General features: G+C 52.5%; 1 protein-coding gene and 1 long non-coding RNA gene across 4 annotated transcripts; one reads left to right on the top strand and one right to left on the bottom strand.

The window, feature by feature from the left end:
• The first annotated feature begins 41 nt into the window (after positions 1-41).
• On the top strand, positions 42-22406 carry LOC101691030 (NADH-cytochrome b5 reductase-like). 2 transcript variants are annotated; one of them, XR_006601756.1, is made up of 8 exons: positions 42-104; positions 2911-3200; positions 4055-4203; positions 7605-7692; positions 11277-11381; positions 14571-14774; positions 18370-18682; positions 18989-22406. XR_006601756.1 is itself a non-coding variant. In XM_004751589.3 (7 exons), the coding sequence occupies exons 2-7, from the start codon at positions 3006-3008 to the stop codon at positions 18571-18573; spliced, it is 945 nt and encodes a 314-aa protein (XP_004751646.1). In that variant the 5' UTR covers positions 42-104; positions 2911-3005; the 3' UTR covers positions 18574-22406. The 2 variants fall into 2 exon arrangements, 1 of the variants encoding a protein (XP_004751646.1); XM_004751589.3 differs by having other exon boundaries at positions 18370-22406.
• LOC106005669 lies at positions 12395-19066 on the bottom strand. Of its 2 annotated transcripts, none has more exons than XR_001179203.2 (3): positions 18977-19066; positions 17590-17719; positions 12395-14627 (listed from the first exon to the last, which is right to left on the bottom strand). It is a non-coding gene; the product is annotated as an uncharacterized LOC106005669 (long non-coding RNA). The 2 variants fall into 2 exon arrangements; XR_006601757.1 differs by lacking the exon at positions 18977-19066 and adding an exon at positions 18346-18454.
• Positions 22407-27558: the final 5152 nt, after the last annotated feature.

The following is a 27558-nucleotide window of genomic DNA, read 5'->3' as shown; positions in this document are numbered from 1 at the left end:
GCTATTTTCACTTTCTCATAGGTGAGACCCTCTTCCCGCCTCCCGGAGGGGGGGGCGGGCGGCACCTGGAGGAACGCGTCTCGAGGGGAGGCGCGGGTGTGTAGGTGAGTGGTCTTGTTAGAGGCTGCAATAGGACCAGTGTTAGAATACCAGTACTTCAAACCCGAAATTAGGGCAACTTTGACCGCTTACGGGCAGCTGAAGCTTGGGCAGGGCACTTCCCTCCGAGCCCCAGTGTCCCTCACTATAAAAATGGGTGAGAAATGTGTAAGTTAGTGTGCCTGCACAGCTCCCGGCCCGAAGTGGGTGCACTGAAGTTTCTTGCCTCACCACTCACTTCCCACGCTGCGGAACCTCGACCGCTGCCCCTCCCGGAGTTCGAGAGTGGCCCTGGCCACCACACCAGCGCTGCGTCCGACTGCGCGCCCCTTCCCCGGAGGGATCTAGTTTCCTCCCGTTTTCCTCGGGGTTTCCCTGTCTGCCTCCTAGAAACAAGGCCTGAGCTATGGAAGTGCTCTTTGCTCCTTGTGCCCACCAACACCGGTTTATCAAATGATTGCAGTGTGTCAGGCGCAGTGGTGAGCGTCGGGTTTTCGTTGGTGAATAAAACAGCTATGGGATGTAGAGCGTATGGGCAGAAAGTAAAGTCAATAAATAAGCAATTGGAACACGCACACGTATTTCCCCCTTTTTCTTTTTAGCACTTAACACTAAATGTCGCGTTTTCCATTTTGATCTTGTCTAATGACTGTCTCTTCCACCAGAATGTAAACTCCATGAGTGCAGGGGTCTTGGCTTCCTCGCTGCTCTATCCCTTGCACCTAGACGAGTGCCTAGCACTAGTAAATACATGCTAAATGAATCAATACATAATCGAACTAAATAGAGTGAGAGGAAGTGACCTTTAAGAAGGCCTGAAAGGGTGGGGAGAATCATCCCACCAGGGACAACAGGATGTGTCAAGACCTGGCTTAAAGTGGTGCGTCTTAGACTGAAGAAAGAGGTGAGGCTAGGAGGAGGCAGGAATCAGGTCTTTAAAGTTCATGACAGACTTGGCCAACTTCTCTGCCAATTTCCAAAATACCAAAGGAAGTAGGGTAGTTAAGACACGGAGAAGGTAAGTTTAAGGCAAATACTAATAGGAATAACCCTTACGCTGTCTTGCAGTTTACAATGAATAAATAGAGCTTTCCCTTCTCTCACTTTATCTTGCAAAAACTTCAGGAGTAAAAAAAGCATAAAGAGGGCTCCAGACTTCATTTGCTCACCATACACACCTGGTCCATAGCACAAGATAAAAACGTGTTGCATTATTATGACACCATGTTAGGCTGGAAGCTCTCTAAAAGTAGAGAGCCTGTATCCTATTTATGTCTTGTGTCCCAGCGTGTAGCACTGTGCCTGGCTCTCAGACCTTTTCTATAAACTGAATGAGCATTCACCATTCACTTCCATATGCCAGCCTTGTGCTTAGTGGTAGAACAGAGAAAGAGTAAGACATCATCCTTGTCCTCAAGGGGGTTGCAGCCTGCTAAACCTTCCTGAAGTCATAGAGCTCATGAACAGTAGATCCAAGTTTTCTGAAACCAAACCCTTTCTTGTATAAGAGAAAGATATATTGCACAAAGAGGGACTGTACTTCTAAAACCAAGTGGTAAGAGGATTTGGACAATTTCCGATCAGGGGACCAGGGAGGAAGATTGGATTCAAGCCAGAAGGCAACTGGGGAGCTGTTAAAGGTTGCTAAACAGGAGACTGGTGTGATCAGAACTGGTGGCAGGTATGCTGATGGATGGTGTAGGGAGAGACTGGAAGCACATCCTCTGGGATCATGGAAAGCTCCAGTGTAAATGGACATGGAAAGCAGGATAAGTAGAAAAGGTCTTAAAGATTAGAAATCACGGAAAGTGTTTGGTAACCGAGAAACCAGACCTCCCTGTCTTAGGAGTTAGGTTGACCTTGGGTATGTTATTAACCACCCCCAGACCCCAGTTTTCCTGTTTAAAAAATGACATCTCTAGTACCAGCATCATTATAAGGATTAAATTAAATGCAGCAGTTTGGTGGGTGACTTACCGAAGGAAAGAAATTAGACAAAAGGGGCATCTGGGTGGCTCAGTTGCTGAAGCGTCTGCCTTCAGCTCAGGTCATGATCCCAGAGTCCTGGGATGGAGTCCCTCATCAGGCTCCTTGCTCAGTGGGGAGTCTGCTTCTCCCTCTGCCCCTCCCCCCACTCATGCTCAGTCTCTCTCTTTCTTTCTCTCTCTCAATCTCTCAAAAAAATAATATAAAAATCCAAAAATATATACTATTTAAAAAAGAAACTAGACACAAAAGAATACATTGGTGTGACTCTGTTGACATTAAAAAGCCAGCAAAGCTGAACTACAGTGCTTAAGTTTCTACACAAAGGGGGCAAAACTAAGGAAAAACAAGGGAATGATTATACCAAAGGTCAGGATGATGGTTACTTTGTGGGGGATGGGAGGTGATCAGGAAGGGATAGTTATGAGGGGGTTCTGGGTCACTAGCCAGGTTCTTTGTACTTGACTATGTGGTAGTTACAAAGGTGTTCCTAACATTTTAACTTACTTCTAAATAATCTTGATAACTGCTAAATTGTACATAACTATTATATTTTCTCATTTAAACTATTTTTTTGAACTCAGTGAGCTTTTCTATGTAAAGTGCTTATCTGGCACCCAAAGCACAGGAAGAAATTAGGAAACTTTGGGTGCCAGCTCTGATCATTGCACCCTGTCTGCCTGCCCCCCCTTCCAGGCAGCAGGACTCAGGGTGAGTCCTCCCTGACCCAGTGCTCACACAGAGTTGGGCACCTGTGGGCCTCAGGGCGAATGGGAGCAATCAAGGTGACCAGAGTTTAACTCACATGTTTTCCCTCTCTCTCAGGCCAACAGGGGAGGCCCCAGGCCTGTGGCCGCGGACTCGGACCTGATCTGGGAAGAGTACCAAGTTGACCCTCCCAGGCTGCACAAGCACCAGCAATGATGGATGAGAGGGAGGAGGATGCCGATGAGGAAGCCTGGTTGCAGCTTCGGCCAGTGGAGCCCTTGCCCTCCCAGTGCTGTGGCAGTGGCTGCTCACCTTGTGTGTTTGACCTCTATCACCAAGAGCTGGCGAAGTGGGAAGCAGCCCGAGCCAGCAAGGACAGGAGCCTGCTGAGTGGGGAGGAGTCACAGGTGAGGGAGGACTGCTCCTCAGCCAAGATGGGTCAAGGTGGCAGTGTCAGCACCCTGCACCCATGTGGGGAAGATTTCCCTGACTCTGCATGGCAGAGATATTCGGGTTCAAAGCCTGGCCCAGAACTAGCCATGGGGTCAGCCCAGGTGTGGATGAGGTTTGGGCATTTTACAGGAGAGAGATCTGTGAGTCATGACATTCAGAGAAGACTTCCTGGAGGAGGTGCAAGTGAGTGGAATGTTAAAGGTGGTGGGCTGAGACTTGGAAGATGTGAATTTGAATTCCTGCTCAGGGTGTGACTTTGGACAAGGAAGCCACTACCACTCAGGCCTCAGTCTCCCCACATAGAAAATACGGATATTAGATTAGATCATCTCAAGGTCCCATCAATTTCTAAATTCTACAAATCTGGATTTTTAGCAGATTTGAAGGGTGAGTAGGTATTACATACATCGGAGATGAGTGTTCTGGATAAAGGACACAGCTTGAGCAAATAAAGACTCCCAGACAGGAAGCAGCAAGCCATTCTTGATAGAACAGAGAAGAAAAGGAGGCTTGAAGTTCGTCCACAGGGTCCTGGAGTGTCCAGCCAAGGAGGCTGCACTTTATCCTGGGGCTGACGGAGCTGCAGAAGGCTTACAAGTAGGGGAAGCTCAGTGTGAAAAGCTCGGGCCTTCTTCGATCAGAGCATGAAGGGCCTTCTTCGATCAGAGGTGAGGTGGGACTACTCTCTATTATTCAGAAAACTGCAGAGAGATAGCCTGTTCGGAAGGGAAAGCGAGAAGGGTGCTTGCACCTGCTTGCATGTCTACTGGGCCCCAAGTCCTAGCTGTTGGATATTTTCCTGTTACAGAGCTGTCCATCCAAGCTGAGCCCAGAGACCTTCCTGGCCTTCCGCATCAGTGCCATGGACAGACTCACCGAGGACACTTACTGTGTTCGGTTCGCACTCCCCAGGAACTGCCAGCTCGGCCTGCGGCCTGGCCAGCACCTCATCCTACGGTACATTCAGGTAGTGGGAGGCCAAAGCTTCGCAGCCCTGCTTGGCCGTTTGCTTGCTGTGTGGCTGAGGACAACTTGCTTAGCCTCCCTTGAGCCTCTATTGTTCACCCTTAAGACATACGTAGTGCCCCCTGACTCAGAGGATTCTGGGATTGTGTTATCATAACAACTAACAGCAGCAACAGTAACAGCAAACACTTCCGTGGCATTTACTCTCCAGCACACAGTTCTGTGTGCTAGGACTGCCTCCTAGAACACCTAGGAATTCACTGCATCCTCACAAAACCCTGTACAGAAGGTACCATTATCATTCGCAAGAGGAAACTAAAGTCAGAGAGGTTCAGTAACTTGCCCAACGTCACACAGTTAAGAATTGGTGGAGCCACAGTTTGAAGGCAAGCAGTCTGGCTCTAGAGCCTGTGGTATGAATCTAATATTCGTGCCAGTTGAGAGGAAGGACACTTGTCCTTGAGAATAAGGGACTTGCCCAAGATCACACAGCTAGTAAGTCCTGCAACCAGGATTCAAACCCCCAGCCTAACTGCCCAGCTAGACTCTACCAGTCCTCTGAAGTTCCTTCCTCTTCCCAGCCTCCTTCTACCCTCTCCCTCAACTTTGAACCCCTCCCTCTGCACTCTCCCGCACTGGCCCAGGGACAAGGCCCTTTGGGACCTGCAGGGGGAGGCATCTGCTAGGTGGTTGACTCTGGGTCAGAGGCTCAGCAGAGAGACAGGAGCTCTAGATGTGAGTGTGGGAATCACAGCCGGCACCTGGGTGGCATTTGGGGGTGTATGTGGCGTGGAAAGAGGGAGGGATGGAGGACCGAACCCTGGCAACTCCATCATTTGTGGTATTGGCAAGAAGGGGGGAACCAGCAGAGCCAACAGAGGACAAGGAGAGTGTCTTACTACGGGTCACACTCTAGCCATTTGCCTCATGCCATCCCCCAGTGTTTGCACCCAGTGTGTCCAGCCCGAGGCCTGGCTGGCTGTCACGAAAGCTCACTATCCCGGTGCCTCCAGGGCAAGCCACAACCCCATGCAACCCTCCATCCATAAGTCAGGGCTGCCCAGCACTCCCTGTCCCTAGCTTGGCGCCTCTCCTCCACCCTCTATGCTGCTCCAGCAACATTCCTAACATAGGTAGCTAACCGTGTCCCTCCTTTCTCATGTTCCAAGGAGGCTCCCAAGGCTCCAGTTTCCTTTCCCACCGAGTCTCCCTGCTCCTTCCTCACACATGTGCTTTGCTCCAGCCCTGTGACCCATGCTCTGCATTTCCTACCTCTAAGCTTTTGCCCGGGCTGTGCTCTCTACCTGGAATTCCTTCCCGTCCTGTCCCCAATTTCACCTGTGAGTGGCCTGCCTTTTTCATAGCCAGGAGGGTAACAAAAGTTCTAGGAGGCCTCCTGAAGCTCCCCAGATGAGAGTGGTCCCTCTGTCTGGAGCATGTCTGTGTTTACCTCTGTGATGGCAGATGTCATAGTACTCTTGGCATCCAAGCCAGGCCACAGGTTGTGTTTCTTATTTCCCTGTTTGTTCCCCAAGCGTTCCTTGAATATTTCTGTCTAGTTTCTTGCTTGTGATGCATTAAGATGGGGCCTTTTAATTTTTTATTATTTTAAAGACTTTAAAGATATTTATTTATTTGACAGAGAAACAGCTAGAGAGGAAACACAAGTAAGGGCAGTGGTAGAGGGAGAAAAAGGTTTCCCGCTTAGCAGGGAGCCCAACTCGAGGTTCGACCCTCAGACCCTCAGATCATGACCTGAGCTAAAGGCAGACACTTAACGACTAAGCCACCCAGGAGCCCCTTATTTTAAAGATTTTATTTATTTATTCATCAAAGAGAGAGAAGGGAGCAGGGGGCAGTGGCAGGCAGAGGGAGAAGCAGGCTCCCTACTGAGCAAGCAGTGTGTTGTGGGACTACATCCCAGGATCCTGGGATCGTGACCTGAGCCAAAGACAGACGCTTAACTGACTGAGCCACCCAGGCATCTTTTTTTAAAGATTTATTTACTTATTTGAGAGAGAGAGAGTGCATGCCTAATTAGGGGAAGAGGCAGAGGGCGAGAATCTCAAGCAGACTTCCCAGTGAGCACAAAGTCTAAATGGGGGCTTGGTGCCAGGACCCTGAGATCATGACCTGAGCCAAAACCAGAGTTGGATGCTTAACCAAATGAGCCACCTAGGCGCCCCAGGGTGGGGTCTTTTTAATCTTTCCACATGTCCAAGAAGAAAGTTTTGCATACAGTAGGATTCAAAGGAGGAGTGCTTGGGTGTTTCTGGGAAGCTCTGAAGTGTTAGTCAGAGCTAAGGATGGTATTTAGCTGTGTGACCTCAAGCAAGTAACGTCCAAGCTTTGGTTTCCTCATGTGAGTTATTAGAGTCTTTTGGGTTTTTTTTTTTTAAGATTTTATTTATTTATTTGATAGACAAAGATTGATAGTAGTCAGAAAGGCAGGCAGAGAAAGAGGAGGAAGCAGGTTCCCCACCAAGCAGAGAGCCCAGTGTGGGGCTCGATCCCAGGACCCTGGGATCATGACCTGAGCTGAAGGCAGAGGCTTTAACCTACTGAGCCACCCAGGTGCCCCTTTTGTTTTTTTTTGGTTTAAGATTTTACTTATGTATTTGAGAGAGAGAGAGAGAGAGAGTACATATGCTCACAAACTGGGGGAGGGGCAGAGAGAGAGGAAGAAGCTGACTCCCCAGTGAGCAGGGAGCCTGATGACACAGGGCTTGATCCCAGAACCTTTGAATCTCCACCCGAGTGGAAGGCAGACCCTCAACCAACCAAGCCACCCAGGCGCCCCTGGGTTATCATTTGTTAGATGAGATAACATGCACAGTATGCTTGGTGCGCAGTAGTTATTGACTACAACATGACTGCTTACAATTATTACTTGTCATTAATCATCCTAGCCCCATTGTTGATAACATCATAGAGAGGATTCGTGCATGAGGTCAGGCTTTGGACTAGGGCACCATTGAGGATCCTTCTAATTCTGATGCTCCTGGTACATGGTAGTAAGTGTTTAATAAACATTAACAGTCTTTCTCTTTCTTGTTGTGTGGTCGAGAAGAGGTCAGGAAACACCACAGTGATGTCCTATAAACAGCCCCCATCATCAGAGGACTCTTTGAAGACTTTGCCATCTCTGATCCCATAGAACCACATCACAGGGACACATGTGGTTGTCCTCACTTTACAGAGGGGCAGCTAAGGGATCACTGACCTGCCTGGGTCTCACAGCCAGCACATGGCAGTGGGGGAACCCAGCGCCCCTTTTTTCTGCTCCACCTTCAGTGAGGACCACTGGGGACAGCTGGGCCCCAGGTCTCACCAGCCTGGCACAGAGGAAGTACCTAAAAGCGTTTGTTGTACCATATATTTCTCTTCCCCAGAGGGAAGGTGGACGGCTTAGAAATTCAGAGAGCCTATACGCCCATCAGCCCTGCCAACGCAGAAGGATACTTTGAAGTTTTAATCAAGGTGAGCCGACCCACGCGGGTGCCCTTCCGATGGTGTGGACGGACCCCGTTTGGCAGTCAGGATGGGTCGGGATGGGGTGGTGCTCAGCCATGGGGGAAAAGCCAGTGTGTTCACATGGGAGGAGGCTGGCTTGAGGAAAGAGCAGGGGGAGTAAAGGAAGCCTTCTCCCATCTCCTCCTTTCCCGAGGCAGGGTCGGGTTTGGGGGTTGGCACCTCAGACCCCAACGGGGACTGATTTTAAGAAAAGGAAGCTCAGACTGAGAAAGGTCACGCTGTTCCCTCGTGCTTTCTCAGCTCTTCATGGAGAGCGAGCCCTGCGCCCAGAGGAAGGGGTGGTCGAGTCACCCGGGCCCTGCTGTGTACTAGTTGCTGGGCTCCAGAGAGGAGTCAGAGAGAGTGCCCACCCTGGGACAGAGGGCCAGACCAGGGCAGGAGGCCCCAACCCAGTTCAGGGCAGCTGGGTGCAGGGAAGGCAGAAGCTGAGTTAGAGCCTTCCCAACAGAAGCTGAGTTAGAGCTTTGAGTTGAAGTGAAGGAATGGAGAACCGGCAGGGAAGGGTGAGAAGGAAGCTCTCAGGGCTGTGTTCCCAGCATGTGCAAGGGCAAAGGAGGCACAGCTGGGGGAGCCGTTCGTGACCTGTCCCGGCCTAGAAGGGGGCGAGCAGGCAGAAGTTGGGACACGCAGCACCTCGTGAATGGGACTAACCTGAGACCATTCTCAGGGTGGAGACGGTGCCGGGGTGTTGGAGTTGGGCCTTGACCAAGGGATACAGATGGGCAGTGGTAGGAAGTGGCATTCCAGGCCTCAGCCTGGGCAGATGACCAAAGGGAAGGAGGTGTGAGATAGGGTCTGTGGGAACTGTACCCAATCTGATTGGCAGGAGGGGTGCTCATGGGGCAGCCAAGGTGGGTGTGGCACTTGGCAGAGATGAGGTGAACAAAACAGTCTGGGTACAAACCGCCCCCATGCCCCCAGGCCCCAAGGTGTCAGCACCGGATATATAAGAGATCTTGAAGATCCAATTATGTGGAAAAAATAATTAGGTTGAAGCACATGAAACTTCTGATACTCTAACATTTTTGACTTACAGAAACAGTGGTTTCATACAGGTCAACCTAATACACAGTCGACATTGTCATTTCCCACACAGAACCTTAGGGAACAGCGATATTTAAGAATAGCTTTCACATCCCTTATCATCCCTGTAGCATGGGAATTATTATTCCCCTTTCATTGGTAAGCAAACAGGAGGACCCGAGTCTCCACAGGGCGTAGGAAGTGTGGCCGGCGAGTGAGCCTGGCCTCCTGCCTCCAGGACCCGAGCACTGTCTTGGCTCCTGCCTTCCTTGACTGTACTCAAAGCCCGAGTATTTATTCCCTTACACAGAAGCTTGGATGGGATCCCTTCTCCACGCAACTGTTTGTCTGGGAGATTCCACAAATCCTCTCCAAATGGCCTGCTTCCCCAAGCTGCTCGTCTGGGTGTGTTTCTGTTGAAAGGATAAGCCTGGAGACAGTTCTTCAGGGCAGCTGGATCTCTCCCAGCTGCAAGGCTGATTTTCTCCTCATTTACCGGAAAGCCTCTCTTTAGAGAGATGCTTAATTATCCCTAAGCCGCTGGCTGGGAAGAGCTGGAAATGTCTTTGCAAATTGGGAAGGCACTCGGGTTTTTTAGGGTTACCTCCCGTGTGGATGGGAGGGAGGAACTCTCATCGCTCAGGCACCTTCTTGGCACCACGCACTCTTTCCAGTTTTCCAGCTGTTTCCATCTCCTTTCAGCCTCATAACCGTCCTGCAGAGTATATCGTATTATCCCACTTTACAGATAAACTGAAGCTCAGAGTGGTGATGTCACTGTCCCAAGGCCCCTTGGGTAATGTGACCCCACGTGGAAGAATAGAAGTTCAGGGTCGGTTCTATTGGACAAGTGTGTATTGAGCAGGCTCCATGTGGGTGCTGGAGGCACAGAAGAATCCTTCCTCTCTCCTTGAGTGCTGTCTGTGCCATAGGGCCACTCAAACCACAGCTCGGCCTGTGCCTTCCCCAAGACTGGGGTCAGAAAACCGGTGTGCTTGCCTCCAGAAAGTTAAGAGAACTGTAGCCTCCCTCGCAGACTTCTGGCAGGAGGGCTGAGGCCTTCCCTTGCTTTATATATATGGTACCCAGCGAAGTCAGCGATGCTACCAGAGGTAGCTGTGGTTGCTTAAAAGCACGGCTGGTAACCAAAGCCCAGTCTCCTTCAAACTTAGTTGTATTCTCACTCCAAACACCCTTTCAGTCCTATTAGAGCTTCCCCCTTCCCCTCACATTCCTGTCTTGGGCTGTGCTACCTTGACCATACCTGATGCCCAGAACCCTCTCTGGTGAATGCAGTCATTTTTTTTTTTTAAGATTTTATTTATATGTCAGAGAGAGCATGGGCAGGGGTAGTGGCAGGCAAAGGGAGAAGCAGCAGAGAGCCTGATGAGGGACTTGCTCCCAGGACCTTGAGATCATAACCTGAGCTAAAGGCAGACATTTAACCAACTAAGCCACCCAGGTGTCCCTAGTAAATGCAGTCTTCCCTAACCTGCAAGGTCCAGCTCAAACATCTCCTCCTCCAGGAAGCCATCCTTGATCTTACTCCATTAGAAGTAACTGTACCTCCTCAGGGTTCTCTCAGCATTCTGTCCTTTTCATGGGGTGTTTCAAGTGTCTACCTTGAATGTATCAGACTTTGGTCCCTCCTAGTTTGTGAGCTCCTTCAGGAGGGGTCCTAAATCTGGATTCATTCATTCATTCATTCATTGAGCTATTTATTAAGTCTTTCCCAAGGTTCAGACACTGGCTGTCTTCATGGAGCTTAAGATCTAGCTGTGTTCCCTATAGCCCCAGCATGGTGCCTGGCCCCCCATGGGCAGGCGCACAGGAAATGTGGACTGCCTGCTACCATGAGGGAATCCCCTGCACAACCTTTACTTTTGTCAGCCAGTCAGGAGACAGTGACAGGTAACACAGAGGCTGCAAACGAGTGGCCTAAGAACTGATTGCAGCACATATGTGTATTTGGTTTGGGCCTACACAGTGTTTTAAAATTTAGAATTAGTTTCTGACATTTCAAAGATGGGTAATTTTACATGAAAATGTGGATCTTTTGCCCTTCTTAGAAAATCAGAAGATAGGGCATCATCAGCCCCACAAACTACATCCCGGGATCGGCAAAGTGACTTCCTCCTTTAGAGGGAGCATTCCTGCACTCACCAGTTTACCACAGTCCCCACCACCCCCTGTTGCCTCCCTGATACTGAGAGTAAGTGTCAGTTGACATTACTCATCTCTTACCCAGTTCTGTACTCCATGATGTGACATGCAGGGCACCTGTGGTCCCATGGGTCAGAGACCTCTGAAGGTAAGGCTGTCAGCCCTGTGGTTCTTATCCCAGCCTCATCATTTCCCTTCTGGATAAGCTTCTGGGTTCATCTGAAAATTGGGAATGAGAGTACCAACTCAGGGGCAACTCGGAAGGGCCGCACGTTAGTGGCTGACATGGTTGGTACGGGCAGCAAGTACGTGTCTCAGTGAGGTCTTTTTGTGTTTGCTCCCAGTGCTACCCGACTGGGCTGATGTCCCAGTACGTCAGGTCCTGGAGCACAGGAGACACAGCTTTCTGGCGAGGACCTTTCGGCGACTTCTTCTATAAAGCCAACCAGGTCAGTGCCAGCACGCTAGGCCCTCAGGAGACGCCTCCCGCCTGAGCCTCCAGGACCACGGTTTCCACATGTCAGGCTGTAGAGTCACACTGTGCCATTCTTCGTGAGTCCAAGCCCAATCCCAAGAGCGTCCTTGGGGTTGGACGTGGGAGGAGACGGAACGGGCCTCTGCATATGCTCTAGAACTCTCCAGGGCTGCCCATTGCTTAGCAAATCCACACTCACATACTTGGTACTCAGGAATCCTATGCCGCCAGACCCTGCGATATCTTTCCACTGTCACATTCCAGCTACAAAAACATGGAGACCACTCCCTTAAATACACCCCATACCTCTCCACTCGGGAACCCATGCATCCCAGCCTGAAGGCTCTTCCCCTCATCTTCCTGGCATGTGCACCTCCTTCCCTGATGGGCCCAGGAAGAATTAGTCATTTCTCATCAGTTGGTGCATATCTAGAAGGCAGCTTGGCAGTGTGTACCAAGAGTCTTAAGAATCTTCAAATCCTTTGACCCAGCGATTCCACTCCTGGAAGTCTGTCTTGTGGAAAGGATCCAAATGCTGCCTCTTGTGCACATGTTCACGGAGGCTTTATTTATAATAGCAGGAAACTGAATATGCAGCCATAGGGGGACAGCTAAGTGCATGGGGTTACAGGTACTTGATAGAATATTATCCTGGATTTTAAAATAATGTTTATAAATGATGCTCTGTGCTTATGCTGTAAGATCAGGTGACAAACACTATGTATGAAACTGAATGTGCAACAGGTTTGGGAAACAAAGTTTAAATGCACAGAAAATATGCGAAAAGAAAATGCAACGCAGGGGTAGCGACTCTGGGTGGTAGAATTATGGGTGGTTTTTGTTTGCTTCATTATACTTTCCAAATCATCTGCAGTGAGCCCCTACTACCTTTATATAATTAGGAAACAATGCAAATGAAAAAGAACGAATCATTCCTTTCTCTCCATTGTTTTTATTTCCTTATTACACATACAATGTGTGTTCATTACCAAAAAAAAAAAAAGAAAGAAAGAAAAAAAAAGAAATCAGATGTAGACAGGCAAAAAGAAGAAAGGAAAGCACACCTGCAGGCCATCTACCCAGACACACCAGTCTCACTACCTTAGCAGATAACTCCGCAGCTCCTCTTCCACACATGGTGGAACGCCCATGCACACATCCATGTTTGTGTGTGTAACAAGTGCGTGCACCCACATACATGTGTACAATGCCGTGAGACACGTGTGTGGCGCTGCTTATGGGCCAGGCCCTCATGTCTGTGCTAAGGGTTTACCCCACCACAGCTCTGGGGTACTGCTACCCCCACTTACAGACGTAGCCGGTATCTGGGTGGCAATAGCCCTCGGCAGCGTGCTCCCTGTGTCAGCCTTGCTCAGCCTTGCATTTTAGCTGAGAGTGTCCCCGTGTCCCCCAGGCCCTTGTCAAGGGACCCGAATTGTCCCTGTTTCCCCCTGACCTGGAGGGGACTCCTGATGCACACTGTCTTGACCATCCCTTCTTGGGGGAGCCTCCCTGCGCCCACAGAACACCCCTGCAGAGCCCCGGCCCTTCCCATCCATGGGTATTATAGGGCCAGGCAGTATAGGGCCAGACAGAGACATGGCATCTCACACACAAACTTGGCCTCTGGGACACACAAAAGTGTGGTTCTGCGCCCGTGGGGACGCCGGGCTGCTCTGGCCCTCTCCCTGGCCCTGTCTGGCCGCTCTGCAGTCACCTTCATTGTAGATGGGACATCGTGACCACCCTGAGAGTGGCACGTGAGCATATCTCTGTGCGTTCCCGCCAGACGTTCACAGGTTTCCACATGGGTTCACACATGGGGCAAACAGACGAGGCCCTGTCCTCCAGAAGCTCACTGTGTGATGGGGGAACAGACACCCACACAAATGGTGGTGGTACAGCATGACCTATGTCGTGAGGAGGGAGTACAGAGGACTGTGGGGATCCAAAGGAAGGACCCCTCACATGCTCCTGGCCCGGGGAAGACTTTACAGAAGAGACCCCGAGGGGTGGTGGGAGGAAGAGGAGGAGCAGACGGGCAGGGGACCAGGAGGCTGGGGACACACACACAGGACAGGATGGTGCAGACAGCAGCAGGGCTCAGTGAGGGAAGGGGTTGAACTGTGTGGGAGTGCCAGGATCTGCACCAGGCTCTTGATGGCATCTTGTTTAATCCCCACGACAGTTCTGAGACACATGTTACTGTGGGGAAGAAGCTGTTACTCTTTCTCACTTGTGAGGAAACCAAGGCTCAGAGAAGTGAAAGCACTTGGCCAGATCATTTGGCTGAGGATTTAGACCCAGGTCTGCATGACTGATACTCGAGGAAGTATTTCATGCTGAGGTGTGAGAGGCATTAGCCGTCGGTAAAGCTGGTGGAAACTTGGGCTGCATTCTCAGAGGCCTAATCTCTAGAATGAAGGAGGTGACTAGCTTGTTGCATAGGTCGGACACTAACCTTTAAAGCACTGACCTTAAAGAAGATCACATCTCCTAAAGAGACCTAGAGCCAGGAGATGGATTCGTGGATTCAGTAATGGGCTGATAGAATTGGGCCCTCCTGGGGAAGAAATTCTCTTCGAGTGGCTCTTCTGTGCCAGTGCTGGGCGCTTATGTGTAGTAAATATCTCATTTTAGAGCAGGCTCAGGGATCCATGCCAGGGCCCTCAGATCTCTACAGGGCTCCCCTGGGGCAGAGAAGGCAGCACAGAGGCCAGGGCTGCGATAGGGGTGGCAGACTAGGCTTTGGCAGGAGCAGGTTTCAGCTCAGTGTGAGGTGGAAAGACCTCTCTGGCAGGGGAAGTCAGCCTATGACAGAGTGATCTGCTTTGGGAGGTAGTGGGTTCCCTGTCAAGAGAAGTATGTAAGCAAAGTCCTGTGGAGATGGGTAGGAGAGCAGCTGAACCACTTGTAGGATGGGCTATACCTTTTTATGTTCCATTTCAATCTCCAGATTCCATAATTTCTGTGACAGAGACTTCATAAGCTGTAGGCTTTCACAAGCAAGGACGGCTTCCTGAAGGATGTGGAGAGGGGACCTCACACGGGTGGGACCCCCAGGAAGGGCTGTGCTATGCTGTGCAGTTCAAGCAAGCCCAGGAATGGGCCATGTGGCGGGTGGGTGGGCTGAGACCTGCCCTCTCTCCGTTCTGTTCCCCAGTATGGTGAGCTCCTCATGCTGGCTTCAGGCACTGGCCTGGCCCCCATGGTGCCCGTCCTGCAGACCATAACAGATAATGCAGAGGATGAGACTTTTGTCACCCTGGTCGGCTGCTTTAAGACCTTTGAGGGCATCTACCTGAAGACCTTCCTCCAGGAGCAGGCCCGTTTCTGGAACGTCCGAACCTTCTTTGTTCTCAGCCAGGTGAGCCCAGCATCGTGACTTCCTTCCCTGATTGAGACTGTGCCGGCCCCTTGCACCCGTCCTGAGGATCCGCTGTGGCCTCCCCGCCCCGGGGCTGCAGTAGGGATCCTTGCTCCAGGTAGGGACCACCACCCTGTGCCCAGCAAGGAAGACGGGTCTGGTTCCATTTGGTGTATGTGGATGTGGGAACTGACGCTTAAGAGGTGGGGGCACTGGCCTGTCTGTACTGGGGGAGAAGCCAGATCTGGAGCCCCAGGCTGAGCTCTGGCCCTCCCCACCGTGCTGTGCTGCCTGTCAGATGTCCCCTGGCCTCACCAGATATATGGGCTGGGGGACCTGTGTGTGGAGTCAGTGGGTCAGGCTGTAGATGTCCCCAAGGCTGGGATAATCTCCTTCGGGGCAGGGATCTCATGTCTGGATCACCAGGCTCCCTTCGGTGCTCAGCAGGGTGCCAGGCACAGAGTAGGCTTGCTCACCATCAAGGATTGGTAAAGCAAGCAGATCTGGGGTCACTGCATTTATTCGGGTCCCTCCCACAGCACTTTGCCCCTACATGGGAGGAAAGCTGCTTCCAGACTCTCCAGGCTGCAGAAACTTGAACTAGAAGCAACTCTGCCTCCTGACCCCTGCCCCTCGGATTCCTCCTCCCTTCATGCTCTCGGGCCACCTTGCCCTCTCCCTCCCCTCTGGCCCATAGGTTGGGGGATGGGGGGGTCTTGTTCCTTAACCCAAGCCAGGCCCTGAGCTCCCTTCCCCTTGGTCTGTAGCTTTATTTCTCTTCCATGCGCCCCCAGACCTGGGTCCCTGCTGGGGCCCCTACCCGTTCTCTGTTGCTCAGGGTTGGCCTCACTGCCCAGGACTTTGGAGCACCCTTCTCATCAGCTTCCTACTTGAGGCAGCCTTAGAGTGTCCCCAGTGTGACTGGGAGGGGCGCTGTCAGGAAACCGGCTTTCCCTCCCTAGTACCAGGGCTCTGGGATCCTCAGGGACCAGGTTCTGTGGGCTTGTCCATGGGACAGAAGGCCCAGTGGCGTGAACATGAGGAGGGCCATGCTTGGTGAGTGTTTGCAGTGACAGGAGAGCTGAAGGCTGGGGAATGAAGCAAAGGCTAGTGTGCAGCCCGACCGTGTCCCCAGGATGGGTCTGTCACCTCTGCTTGGAGCCCAGCTCAGGGAAGGTGGGATGAGTGGCAGCACCACCAGGCTGTTGGCCGTCCTTCCTGTCCCCTGACCGCATGCCGGGAGCCCGGGATAAGGAAATGAAGATGACCTGCCCCATCCTCCAGGCACTCACCTTGCTGTGTGGGGAGACAGCCCCAGGGACAGGGCTTCACCGAGCACTTTCTCCATGCCTGGCACTGTTCCAGGCCCTCTGTGGGTATGAAATCATTTCATCCCACCACCATTTTAGGAGGCTTGTGTTGCCATCATGCCCGTGTTGTAGAGATGGCACAGAGAGATTAAGAACCTTGACTGAGTTGGTAGAGAGTTAGGTGTGAGACCAGGAGGTGCTGGTCTAGAAGCCTGCTTCTACCACGTGTTGATATAAGACAGCACATGGGGAGGGCACTGAGGATGCTGGCAGCAAGCACGGAGGGCTTCACAGAGGAGCTGGCATTGAGCCTGGGCTTGAGAGCAGAGTTAGTCTACCGGCAACTAAGGGTCTTCAGCCCTGGGCCAGGGTTTTGATGATGCCAGCGGCCTGGGCCTGGGCAGATGAGTGGGCTGGCTGTCAAAGGCAGGGACAGGTAAGGGGCGATGGAGTGGGAGGTGCCCCCTTGACCTAGGATGCTCCCTGGCCTGGCCAGGCGGTAGCCGCAGCAGCCCCCGGGGCTCCCTCTCCAGACACTCCCTGCCAATTGGCCCTTCCTCTTGTAGCCAAAAGGGCAGCCCTGACTCCTCCACCACCCTGCTTCCAGCCCTTCCCTGGCTCCCCACTGCTCTCAGGATGATGGTCCAGCCTGCACGGCTGCACCAACCCATGTGGCCTTGTCTCCTAGCACCCTCCCTGCGTGTCCCGGTGTCACTGGTCACTGGTCTGCTCCCGGCTGTGAGGGCACCGTGCTCTTCTGGCTGGCTGCTGGGCCTGCCTGTGCTGGGGCCATCCCCCTTTCCAGAAGCACTTTCCCCCACCTCCTCACCTAACGCCTGCTCAGCCTGCTTACCACACATATCTCTCTGCTGGGGTGTGACTTTCTCCTGAAAGTTCTCTAGAGCCCCCAGGTGTTTCTGCTGTCACAGCCAGGGCCCTCCTCCTTGACAGCAGCTACCCTGTGGTGCCGTCACTGATTGTGGGCTCCCTACCCCACCTGGGCAGCAACCAGACCCACCGCATCTCTGGGTGTGCAGTTGGGGGAGGGGGACTATGCCAAACCTAACTAACCTGGGGGAATTGGGCAGCAGGAGGAAGAGGTGAGACCAGTGGGGGCCCTGCGGTCCCAGCCCACAAGGGCCCTTTCGGTGGGTCAGAGCGTGGAGTGGGCATGGAAGGTCCAGATCTCCAGAGAGGATCCCCCACGAGCACCGCAGTGGGGTGAGATGAGCTCTGTGGGGTGGGCCTCTGAGGCGGTGTGAGAAAAGGCCTGCATTCATCACAGTGGCTCACAGAGGTCATGGTCACTCAGCCGGGACGTGGTGGCAGAGCTTAGACTCCAGCCTCCTCTCTCTCCTTCGTGTCTCTCTGCTTAGCCCTAGAAGCTAGAAGCCTGCCTTGATAGGGTCTGCAGAGGGGACGGTCCCGTTCTGGTTTTGTTTGTTCAGATGTTGGGCAAGTGGTGTCTTGCCTCCATTAGAGATCATCAGACTACACATACTTACTGATTTGTGCGCTGTCACTGTGCGATGGTACTTCGGGGGAATGTCCACTTAAAAGAGAGAAGTTCCTCCGTGTAAGCTGGAGGTGGGGCTTTTGTTTTGTGATCCTGAAGATGAAAGCCATCGGCGAAGGCTAGAGGGGCAGAAAGAGAGAAGCCTGGGTCACCGGAGCACCGTGCACCCTGGAATCCTTCTTCCAGCCTTTTTATGTGAGAAATAGCACCCCCACTGCTGCCTCGGATCCCCAGGACACAAAGCCGGAGCAAGACCAGGAAGCTTGTCAGTTTTGAGCAGCTGCCACATCCCAGCGCCTAGCATGGTGCAGGGCACAGAGTGCCCACTCAGTAAAAATGGGTTCCATCAACAAGGTCATTAAAGCCTGATGAAACCAATGAACACATGTCATGCTCCCACGATGACGGTGGTGGACAGCCTTACAAAGATACGCGGAGGTCTCCAATCTTGGGGAGCAAACATCCCCCTGGAGTGACAGGTGTAACAGCCCCTGGAGGCAGCGAGAATTGGTGGGGCCTGCCTCCCTGCGTGCCCTGGGGTGTGCCTCCTCCTCCCTGTGCCTCACCTGGGAGGATAAGCAACCCCCCATCCCCGGGCTTGTTACGAGGGTAATCAGAGCCCCCATGGCAAGAAGTCTCTTGCCTGCAGTAATGCTAGCTAAAGGTTGCCTTTCCCCGGCCCCCCACCTCAGTTTCCTGGTTCGACAGCGAACTGGGGGAATTCCAAAGACTTCCCAGTAGTCACCTGCATGTTTTCTCATTGTCTCAGGAGAACTCCCTGGAGAAGCTTCCCCAGAGTTACCAGGAGAAGACCCGCTTTGGCCGCCTGGCCCAGGGCCTGATCGAAGAGCTGGTTGGTTCCTGTCGCAGAAAGCCGTTTGCGTTGGTCTGTGGCTCGGCTGAGTTTACCAAGGACATGGCCAAGTGCCTGCTGTGTGCAGGCCTGGCCGAGGACTCCTACTTCCTCTTCTAGCCAGGCCTCCCTTCCGAAGCCCTAGCCAGGGTCCTGCCACTGGAACACTGGGAGAAGTACAGACTGGAGTGCAGGCCTGGCCCACCGCTCACTGGCCGGGTGACTGTAGGTGAATGTCTTCCTCCCTGCTCCTCCAGCTCTTATCTACTCCACAAGGTTGCTGACTCCCTCAGGCTGACATACTGCTGGATGGAGGGAAGATGGGGCTGCAGGAGCCCCAGGAGGGAGCGTGGGCATCCCAGAGGACTCCCAGAGGACTCCCGGGAGAAAGCCAGGTCCATGCCAGGCCCAGGGATGAGTAGGAACTGGCAGGAGAAGGTGCAGGAAGAGCATCCCAGGTGTCTCAGATTAGAGCGCTCTCAGGTTCTGTGACCCGGTCCCAGCAAGGTGGGTCCTGAATTACCTTTATTTGTAGGGGGCCCAGGCCTTTCCTGCTGCAAACAGCTCCGCTCGAAGTCTCCCTTCCCTGGCTCAAGAGCCCAGCCCAGAGTCCTCTCCTGAGCAAAAGAAGTACAGAAACAAATACCCCTCCCTCCTGCAGGCAGCCAGCTCAGCCCGCCTTTAGCTCCGGAGCCCTGGTGACAGTTGCTATGGAGATCTAAAGATAGAGCAGGAGTCAGGAGACCTGGGTCCCTCTCCCTGCTCTGCCCACTGAGCCGCTGCTGATTCTGCTCCACCCCCACTGCCCTCCCTACCGAGCCCCTCCAGCCTACACGGGGCAAGACCTCCCCAGGGACCTGGTGCTCCCCGGCAGCGGGCGGGACACTATGGGCAATGAATCCTACTTTCCACTGCCTGGCCTCCACCATGCTGCCCCAGCTCAGGCCAGCTGCGGGCGCTCCGAGAATCGGAATACTAAGCCATGAAATCTCAGAGCCAGAGGACCATGGAATCAGAACGTTACAGTCGTGGAATCACAGCCCTCCTCACACCAGAGATTAAAGTTTAAGACTCCAGGAAGCATCGCGTCGAATAGACTCGTGTGTGAACAGGGAAAGCAAGGCCCCCTGTGGCAAAGAGATGGACCCAAGGTAAAGCAGTTCGCTGCAGAGCTGGCATGAGAAGCCAGGTCCCCTGATGTCACCTGTACGGAGGGTTGGGTAACCGGCGGTTTTCAGACTGGGCTCCGTAGGACACTAGGGTTCCATGCATGGCAGCAGTGAAGGGACAGCCCCGTGGGGTCTCCAGGTCCCCCGCAACAAGAACAGTTCTGTGGTCATCCCACTGATATATCAGGGTGTGTGGTCACCTCCATTTGTGAAAGGGGTTTTCCTGCATGGCTCAAAAAGTTGCAAGCACATCTCCATCCTGGGCCATTGTTCGGGAAACAACCCAGCAGAGGCATCTGGAGGCGGTGCCCGAGGTTTCACGCTGTGCTTTCTGGGCAGAATCTGACAGTCACTTAGAGGACAGGAAGACTGCCTTGGACCTTCCCCCAAAATCCTAGGCACCTGAGCATATCAGAAAGGTCTAGTGGTCATGAAATCGTTTTCATTTTGTTTAACTCAGAGTTTCCCAAGCTTATTTAACTATAGGACAGTCCTGTCCACTAGAATCTTTTGAGAGCAGCATTCTATGGGCTGTACTTTGGGACACACTGGTCCGTGGCACGGCCCCCTTGCACACCCCTGAGTGTGGTGAGCTATGAGGCCTGCGCTAAGCCTCAGAGGTCCCAGCGAGAGCCATGATCTCTTCCTGCCTCTCCTGTGACTTGGGCAAGACACTTCTCCCTCCGGGCCCCTCACATGTGGGCGTCTTCCTTCCCCGCTTTCCCCTCCCCTGGGGCATTCTGTTGATGCTCCTCACAGATGTTCCTGGAGGGCCCGTCACGAGCCAGACTCTGTTCCAGCACCAGGGGAACTACCAGCAGTTCTGGTCACTCCGCCACAGAGCTTATAACCCAACAAGGAGTGCAGAAATTAAACTCATAATTCTAAAAGAGATGAGTGTTCTAGAAAGGGAAGTATGGATACCTAGTTCTGAGGGGCCAGGGACATGCCACTGCCCCAAGAGTAGATACTTCAAAGGCAATATTGTCACTCAGAGCTAGGGGTGGTAGGAAGTCCCACATTAGAAATGGAGGCCTGGGGTAGTTCTTTTGTGTCTTTGTCCCATTTTATGTATTGGGTGCTTTAGATATTAGACACAGCCACTCAGCGATAGCCATTAGCTCCTCTTGTCCTAGAATGTGTTGCCCTCCCCTTCCCCTCACCCCACATGGCATCTGTACCATCTGGATAGAGTGGGGTCTCTTATCATGGGATGATGGTGAAGACCCAGCCATGCCCGTGGTACCAATATGCCAAAAGAGCTCATACCATCCAGAGACTGGAAACCTCCTGCCTTGCAAGATGGTAAGAGCCTAAGAAGGGGATTGGTTGGGGTGTATGAGGATGGCCTCTCTCAATATGAGGGTGGACGGTTCTGCCCATCCCTCCTGATGCAGCCACACCCACCGCATGGTGTCGGGGCATGCCGTCGGGGTGACGGCAGCCAAAGGACTCCCACCTGAGTTTGGCCCCCTCAGTGTTTGGCCTGCAGCACTTCCATATTCCCCTGGTGGTTTTCCCAGCTTCTCCCTTCATTTCCTCCATACTGCAGCCAGACCTGGTTTTGCAACTCCGGTAACACTTAGCAAGAGAGCTTCCCCCACAACAGATTTTGTGCACAGTGCATTATTGTTGACCCAAGTTCCCATTTTGAACAGCAGATCTCATACAGATCCGAGCTTGTCACTCCCTTACTGAAAATCCTTCCATGGCTCCCTGTTGCCCTAGGATACAGCGTCACAGCTCTGTCTGCCTCTCTAGATGGCTTTCTGTCCTTGGCCCCTGACCCCCAGCTCTCAGGTTCTGTCCAAGCACTCTTGCTCTCTCATCAGTATGGCCCTTCCTGTTTGCTGCTCTCTGGGTCTGGGCCATCCTTCCGCCCTCCCCTCTTCCACTCGCCTTGGCCTCCTCGTCCTCCAAGGACTTACACAGCTCACTACCCCTTCCTCTCTGAAGCCGTGCCTGCCTCGGCACTGCCGGCCAGGCTAGCCAGCAGGTTCCCATGTATCCTGGCGGCATCTCTCTGACTGCCTCGTTGACAGGTGAGCACATCACCGGCCTATCCTGGGGCCCATGCATCATGTCCCCAGCATGGGAGTGTGCCCGGCATATCCCGGATGTCGAATACCCTCGAAGTAAACAGGAAGTATACGTGGAGTACTTTACAGGTTGCAGAATGCATCTCTCTATGTTGAAGCCCTGGATTGTCCCCAAAATGCCCACGATTTTATTACCCTGTCTACTGATGAGGAAAACCAAGCTTCCAAGACATGAAACAGTCCTACAAGGTCACATCGGAATGCACAAATTCCAACGTGCTGCAGTTGTCAAAAAGGTTATATGGGACACGTGAGTGCACCAGGAGATATGTATAAAGATGTTCTTTGCTGCACCATTTGAAACAGCAAGTAAAAACTGCCCATACATCCATCAGTAAGAGAATAGGGAAATGAACTATATTCATCCAGTAAAATAACGTACAGCAGTTAAAAAGAATGAATGAGATCTATATGTATCGACACAGACTCAATTAAACACAGTAATTGAGTGAAAATCAAATCGTAGAAGGCAAGACAGAGATACCAATATTATGAAAGTTTAAAAACACAAAATAATGTCAAATGCTCACTGAGGGGGTGCACCAACTGCAAGGCCAATGGTGACCTCAGGGGATGGCATGGGATGAGGGCTTTTTTTTTCTTTTTTCTTTTTTTTAATCTGCCTCTGCATCGCTTCACTATAAAAACATCTGCAATGTCTGCCATATTCATGGCCAGATACGAACATTGAGTGACTCTGGGTGATGTGGTCCCTGATGTCTGCTTTTTCTGTATTTGAAATCATTCCATAATGAAAGATTTAAAAAAGAAGACGAAATGCACCTAGTCACACTGCTTCGGAAACTAGAGGCTTATACACAGTCATGCCCGCCCCCCTCAAGTTAGGCTGTGCCCGTTTATGCCCCCAGGCTTGTCCTGCTTCCATCTGAAACTGTCGTGAGCGCCTGCTATGTGCCTTGGTCCGGGTGCCACAGCAAGTAGGAGGTGCACCTTACAGCTGTCCCCTCTGCTTGTCCCTCTGCTTTCTGTTGTAAATGCAAACCAGAGTGACTTTCTAGACACCAGAGTTTGGGGCTTGTTTGTTTCATGTTGTTTTCCTTTTCTAGAAAGGCAGGCCGAGATTCAAATCTCTGCCAGTTGTATAAGTATCCAGAGCAAATAATTTTGCCTCTCTGAGCCTCTGTTTACTCATCTACAAAGCGAGGACAGTTGCAGCGCTGCCCAGGCTTGTGTGAGGATGAAGGGAACGTGTGTGGTGGGCAAGTGCTGCACCTCGACCAGAGCAGGTGTGAGAACCCAGCCCCGTCCTTTCTCCTGTCTCCCTGGTGTCTCCCAGCCGTGCCTGGCTCATGGCTGGCCTCTGAGGATAGCACTCGTTCTCAAACTTTCCACTCTCAAGAACTCCCCTTTTTACTATTTTCTCCATGCTTTGGAAAGATTTTGATCCCAAATTGCACGTATTAAGTCATTATTAATTTATCTCGCATTTTTTATTAATCAAAGACTAAGCTCTGGCCCTTAGAGCTTCGGATCTGCACAGCCAGCTGGGGGGCTGCACGTGGTTGAGCTCATTCCCGCCAGAGGCGAAGGAGGGCAACAGCCAGGGTGGTCCGAGTGGCCTGAGGAGGGGCAGTGCAGACGCAGCATTTTCATTTCCTCTTTCGCATTGACCATGAATTGTAGGAGCCGGGCGTCGCCTGGCTGGGTACTATTTGCACAGGTCTCTGGCTGGCACAGGGCCCCCATGGTTCCGGGAACTTTCATGCCGCAGGGCTCATTCTAAATAGATGGCATGGACCAGGGCCATACAGAAGAGCGTGAGGTTCACATAGGGGGAGGTAGCAGAGATGTCCTGCATGTGGATCCCACAAGCTCTGGCTGGAGACCACTGTGTCATCCTGCCACCTGCTCCCAATGTTGACGAAGCACACTGGCTTGTAACAGGGCAGGGTGACAGCCTTAACCAGGCCCCGGTCTTAGCGCTCAGCTTAGAGACACCCCTGGCTTCTAAGTGGCTCAGCCTACAGTAAGTGCCACAGGGGGTTGAGGCTTGCTCTAGGGAACCAACCCCCTACACTTGTGGCCTCCCAGGGATGGGTTCAGTGCCTGGCCACCAGGGGAGCCCTCATGCAGAGAGATGCAGGAGCCTGGTGCTTATAAGGACTTTCTGCAACTTCCTCTGGGTGCGTGAGTGGGAGAGGTGGCCAGTGATCACCGTCTGCTAAGGTGTCTCGGTGCTCACAATCTTTAGAGAGCAGTAGCTTCCCCGTTTTGTAGGCAAAGAAACTGACAGATACTCAAGAGGTAAAGCATCAGGTGGAGAAAGGGGTGGTCTTGCATGAGGGGAGGGGTCTGTAGCTTGCCCTCTCCCTCCCCACCACCCCAGCTAGCATGCTATCTGGCCAGTGAATGTGGACGTGGCATCTGTGGAATAAATGAATGAGCTGGTGGGAGTCCCTGACCATGGGTTGGGGTTGAGAGGGTGTAAGGAACGTGTGCGGCGCTGTGCCTGGCCTGCAATGGGGTCCCCGTGAGCAGGGATCCCCTTTCTCTGCCCCCTCTAAGGGCAGCAGTGCTCTCTGCTCAGAAGGGAACCTTCATGCCCAGGCCTATGACCACCTTCGGGGAGCTGTCCCCCATGCTCCAGAGAGAGGGCTCCAGGGGATCTCCAGCAAGCTCTACAGGCTCCATCCAAACAACCCTGAAGCCTGTCCAAGCTTCCCCCATGACAACTCAACAAAACCCAGCCCTAGCCTGCCTTTCCTCCATGTTATTCGAGGGAAGAACATGCCCCTGGTCTTCCAGCCTCTCTGCCCTCCTCCCCTCCCATATTTTCTGCCTCACCTTGAAGGGCTGCCTGTGACTTGTGGGGCCTCCTTTCTCACCTCCCTTCACTCCCAACCCCCTCCACTCTGGTGCCCACCCCACATGTGTCCCTGGAATCTGGAGATCGTTTTCCAGCAGCCTGCGATGCTCTTGTCAATTCCCTCCTTTCTGAGGCGGTTTCCTCAATGGCGTAGTAAGTTCTACCTCTCCAGATTATTCTGAGAACTAAGTAACCCCTTCCTCCATGTATTCAGCAAGCATTTTTGAGCACCTGCTTGTGTGCAGGCTTTCTGCCAGGTTCTTCAAGACACTGACTTTGGAGGTGTCTGCGATTCCCCCGGGGTCATGGAAGCTATTAGAATAAATGTGGAAGAGCCTGGCATTCTGTCTACACGCTGTGAGGACACCCTATGAAGGTGGGCTCTGTCTCATTTTTCTGCCTTCCCAGGCTCTCAGTTTCAACATCTAAAAAATGGGAGGGTAAGGGGCTTGGACTTGCTCTCTGAAGTCTACCCAAGCCCAGATGGCCCAAGGTCCCAGCCCACCCTCTTCCTTGGGCTCGCCACCCCTCCTCCTGTCTGTGCCCTTCCCTCCCTCTCACCTTGTCTCCAGGGAAACCCTCCAGCAGGGAACAGCGATGAGGTCCCGGAACCTGAGTGTGGCAGCTTCTGTGTTTAGAAATTGTGAAGCTCAGGGGGACCCCCTTCTTCTTTTTTTTTTTTTTTTAAAGATTTTATTTATTTGAGTGAGAGAGAGAGATCACAAGTAGGTGAGAGTTAGACAGCGGGGGACAGGATGAAGGCTCCCCACTGAGCAGAGAGCCCAATGCGGGGCTCCATCCTAGGACGCTGAGATCATGACCTGAGCCGAAGGCAGAGGTTTAACCCACTGAGCCACCCAGGCGCCCCAGGGCCCCCCCTTCTTGATAGGGGACCTGATGAGGGAGTGCTGCTTCCCTGACTGGGATAGCTAGTGGCCTGAGGGGAAAGCCCGGTGGGTAGGTTGGAGGCAGGAGGGACCAGAGCTCTCAATGAAAAAGGCTGCCGGGGTCTCGCCCCCAGCTCAGTCTCTCCAGGCATCTCCAACCCTCCGTCCCAAGTCTGCACACCAGCTCAGACCTCATCTTCCTCCTCAGAAACGGGCCTCCGTGTGGGTAGAATTGGTGTCGTGGGAAGAACACACATGGGCTTTCGAGCTGGTTATACTTTGGTTCAAATCCCAACTCCACCAGCGAGCAGCTGTGTGATCTTGGGCAAATCACTTCATTACTCTGAACTGACTTTCCTCTTCTGGAAGCTGGGGATACTTTTACTGCTTCTCTCAACAGATATTTACTCTCTGCCATGGGCTGAAATACAACCACAATGAAATACAGGTCTCTGCTCTCCCAGTGCTCAGGGGATCAGGGAGAGAGACAGCAGCCAGGGGTCTCCCCCAGGGTAGTCGTACCTCCCAGGAAGGGTTTGGAAACCTTGGGGGATACTAACACCTCCTCACAGAGCTGTGAGGGTGAAGTGACATAAAGTACACAAAATATTGAGCACTGGCCTGGCACACAGTAGGCGCTTCATAATGCTTGTTGAATAAAGGCACTGATAAAAGCAACTCTCTCTGAGCTCTGATTACCAGACCATAAAATGGAGCTTGGTAATCCTTACCTTAACAAAGTTTTTGTGAAGATATTGAACTTTGCTTAAAATAATAAATTTAAATCAGTTAATAGAATGTACTACTTGCCAAGTACTGTTCCTCTAAAGATTTTGTTTATTTATTTGACAGAGAGAGATCACTAGGAGGCAGAGAGGCAGGCAGAGAGAGAGAGGAAGAAGCAGGCTCCCTACTGAGCAGAAAGCCCGACTCGGGTCTCGATCCCAGGACCCTGAGATCATGACCTGAGCCAAAGGCAGAGGCTTTAACCCACTGAGTCACCCAGGTGCCCCTTACTTATTTATTTTAAAGATTTTATTTATGTATTTATTTGTCAGAGAGAGAGAGAGCAAGCACGCACAAACAGGAGTGGCAGGCAGAGGTGGAGAGAGAAGCAGGCTCCCTGAACAGCAAGGAGCCCGATGCGGGACTTGATCCCAGGACCCTGGGACCATGGCCTGAGCCAACGGCAGTGGCTTAATCGACTGAGCCACCCAGGTGTCCTGATGTGGGGCTGGATCCCAGGATCCTGAGATGAAGACCTGAGCCGAAGGCAGAGGCTTTAACCCACTGAGCCACCCAGGCACCCCAGTACTATTCTTCTAAACCCTTTGCAAATATTAATTCATTATTCTCATTTCACAGATAAGGAGACTGAGGTACAGAGAGGAAGTTAAGGAACCTGCCCATGGTCACACAGCTTGGATATGGCTGGGCGTGAATGTGCCTGGCAAACAGTAGGAGCTCAGCAGTTGCTGAGTGGTAGGGAGGTTTTAGGCTTGGGATCCAGTTCGAGGCAGGAGGCTCTGGAAGGTTCCCACAAGCGGGAGCTCTGGGTGGGGATGGGTGGAGGTGGAAGAGGTGGAATGTGATGGGTGGGTGAGAAGGACAGGAGGGCCCAGAGCGGTAAGAGGAGGCAGTAGAATACCCCAGACACTGTCCTGGAAGTTGTAATCCTGGGACAGCCAACGCCACCGTGTCTCCTGAGGCAGGGAAGGTCGTCACCAGGGCAGCTTCCCTCCCTGTATGTAAACTCGAACCTTGTTAAACGTCCTGGCTTGCCAAAGAAGCAGGACTAATGGGCCATCAAAGGGAAGGGAGGGAAGAAGCTGGGCCAGCAGTAGGCTTCCTTCCTGAGCCTCCCCACCCCTCTGCTCCTGGCTCTGCAAATCCTCTTCCAGGAACCCCTCACCCCCCTCAGTCAGTACTCAGCCCCAGCCTTGCAGCTCTGCAGTCCTGGGTTGGAATCCCACTCCTGCCACTTAGAGGACTGTGATCCTGGATCATCGCTGTGCCCCAGTCTGTGTACTGCGCGATGGCGGGAATATGTGGATTACAGGAGATGACCTGACCTATGCAAAGGGCTTCGCCCACCAACTTCATGCCCACCCTAATTGTTAGTG

Source organism: Mustela putorius, unplaced genomic scaffold, assembly GCF_011764305.1.
Source record: "Mustela putorius furo isolate JIRA1106 unplaced genomic scaffold, ASM1176430v1.1 tig00003853_pilon_pilon_pilon, whole genome shotgun sequence".
Taxonomy (NCBI): Eukaryota; Metazoa; Chordata; class Mammalia; order Carnivora; family Mustelidae; genus Mustela; species Mustela putorius.
Note: the sequence above shows the minus strand (reverse complement) of the source record. Positions and strands in the feature narration are given on the sequence as shown.

What these genes read in the sequence shown, in the direction of transcription:
- LOC101691030 (XM_004751589.3), top strand. Translation starts at nt 3,006, where the DNA reads ATGATGGATGAGAGGGAGGAGGATGCCGATGAGGAAGCCTGGTTGCAG. An exon ending in TGAGTGGGGAGGAGTCACAG is followed by an intron (nt 3,201 to 4,054) that starts GTGAGGGAGGAC and finishes TTCCTGTTACAG; the next exon opens with AGCTGTCCATCCAAGCTGAG. An exon ending in GGCCAGCACCTCATCCTACG is followed by an intron (nt 4,204 to 7,604) that starts GTACATTCAGGT and finishes TCTCTTCCCCAG; the next exon opens with AGGGAAGGTGGACGGCTTAG.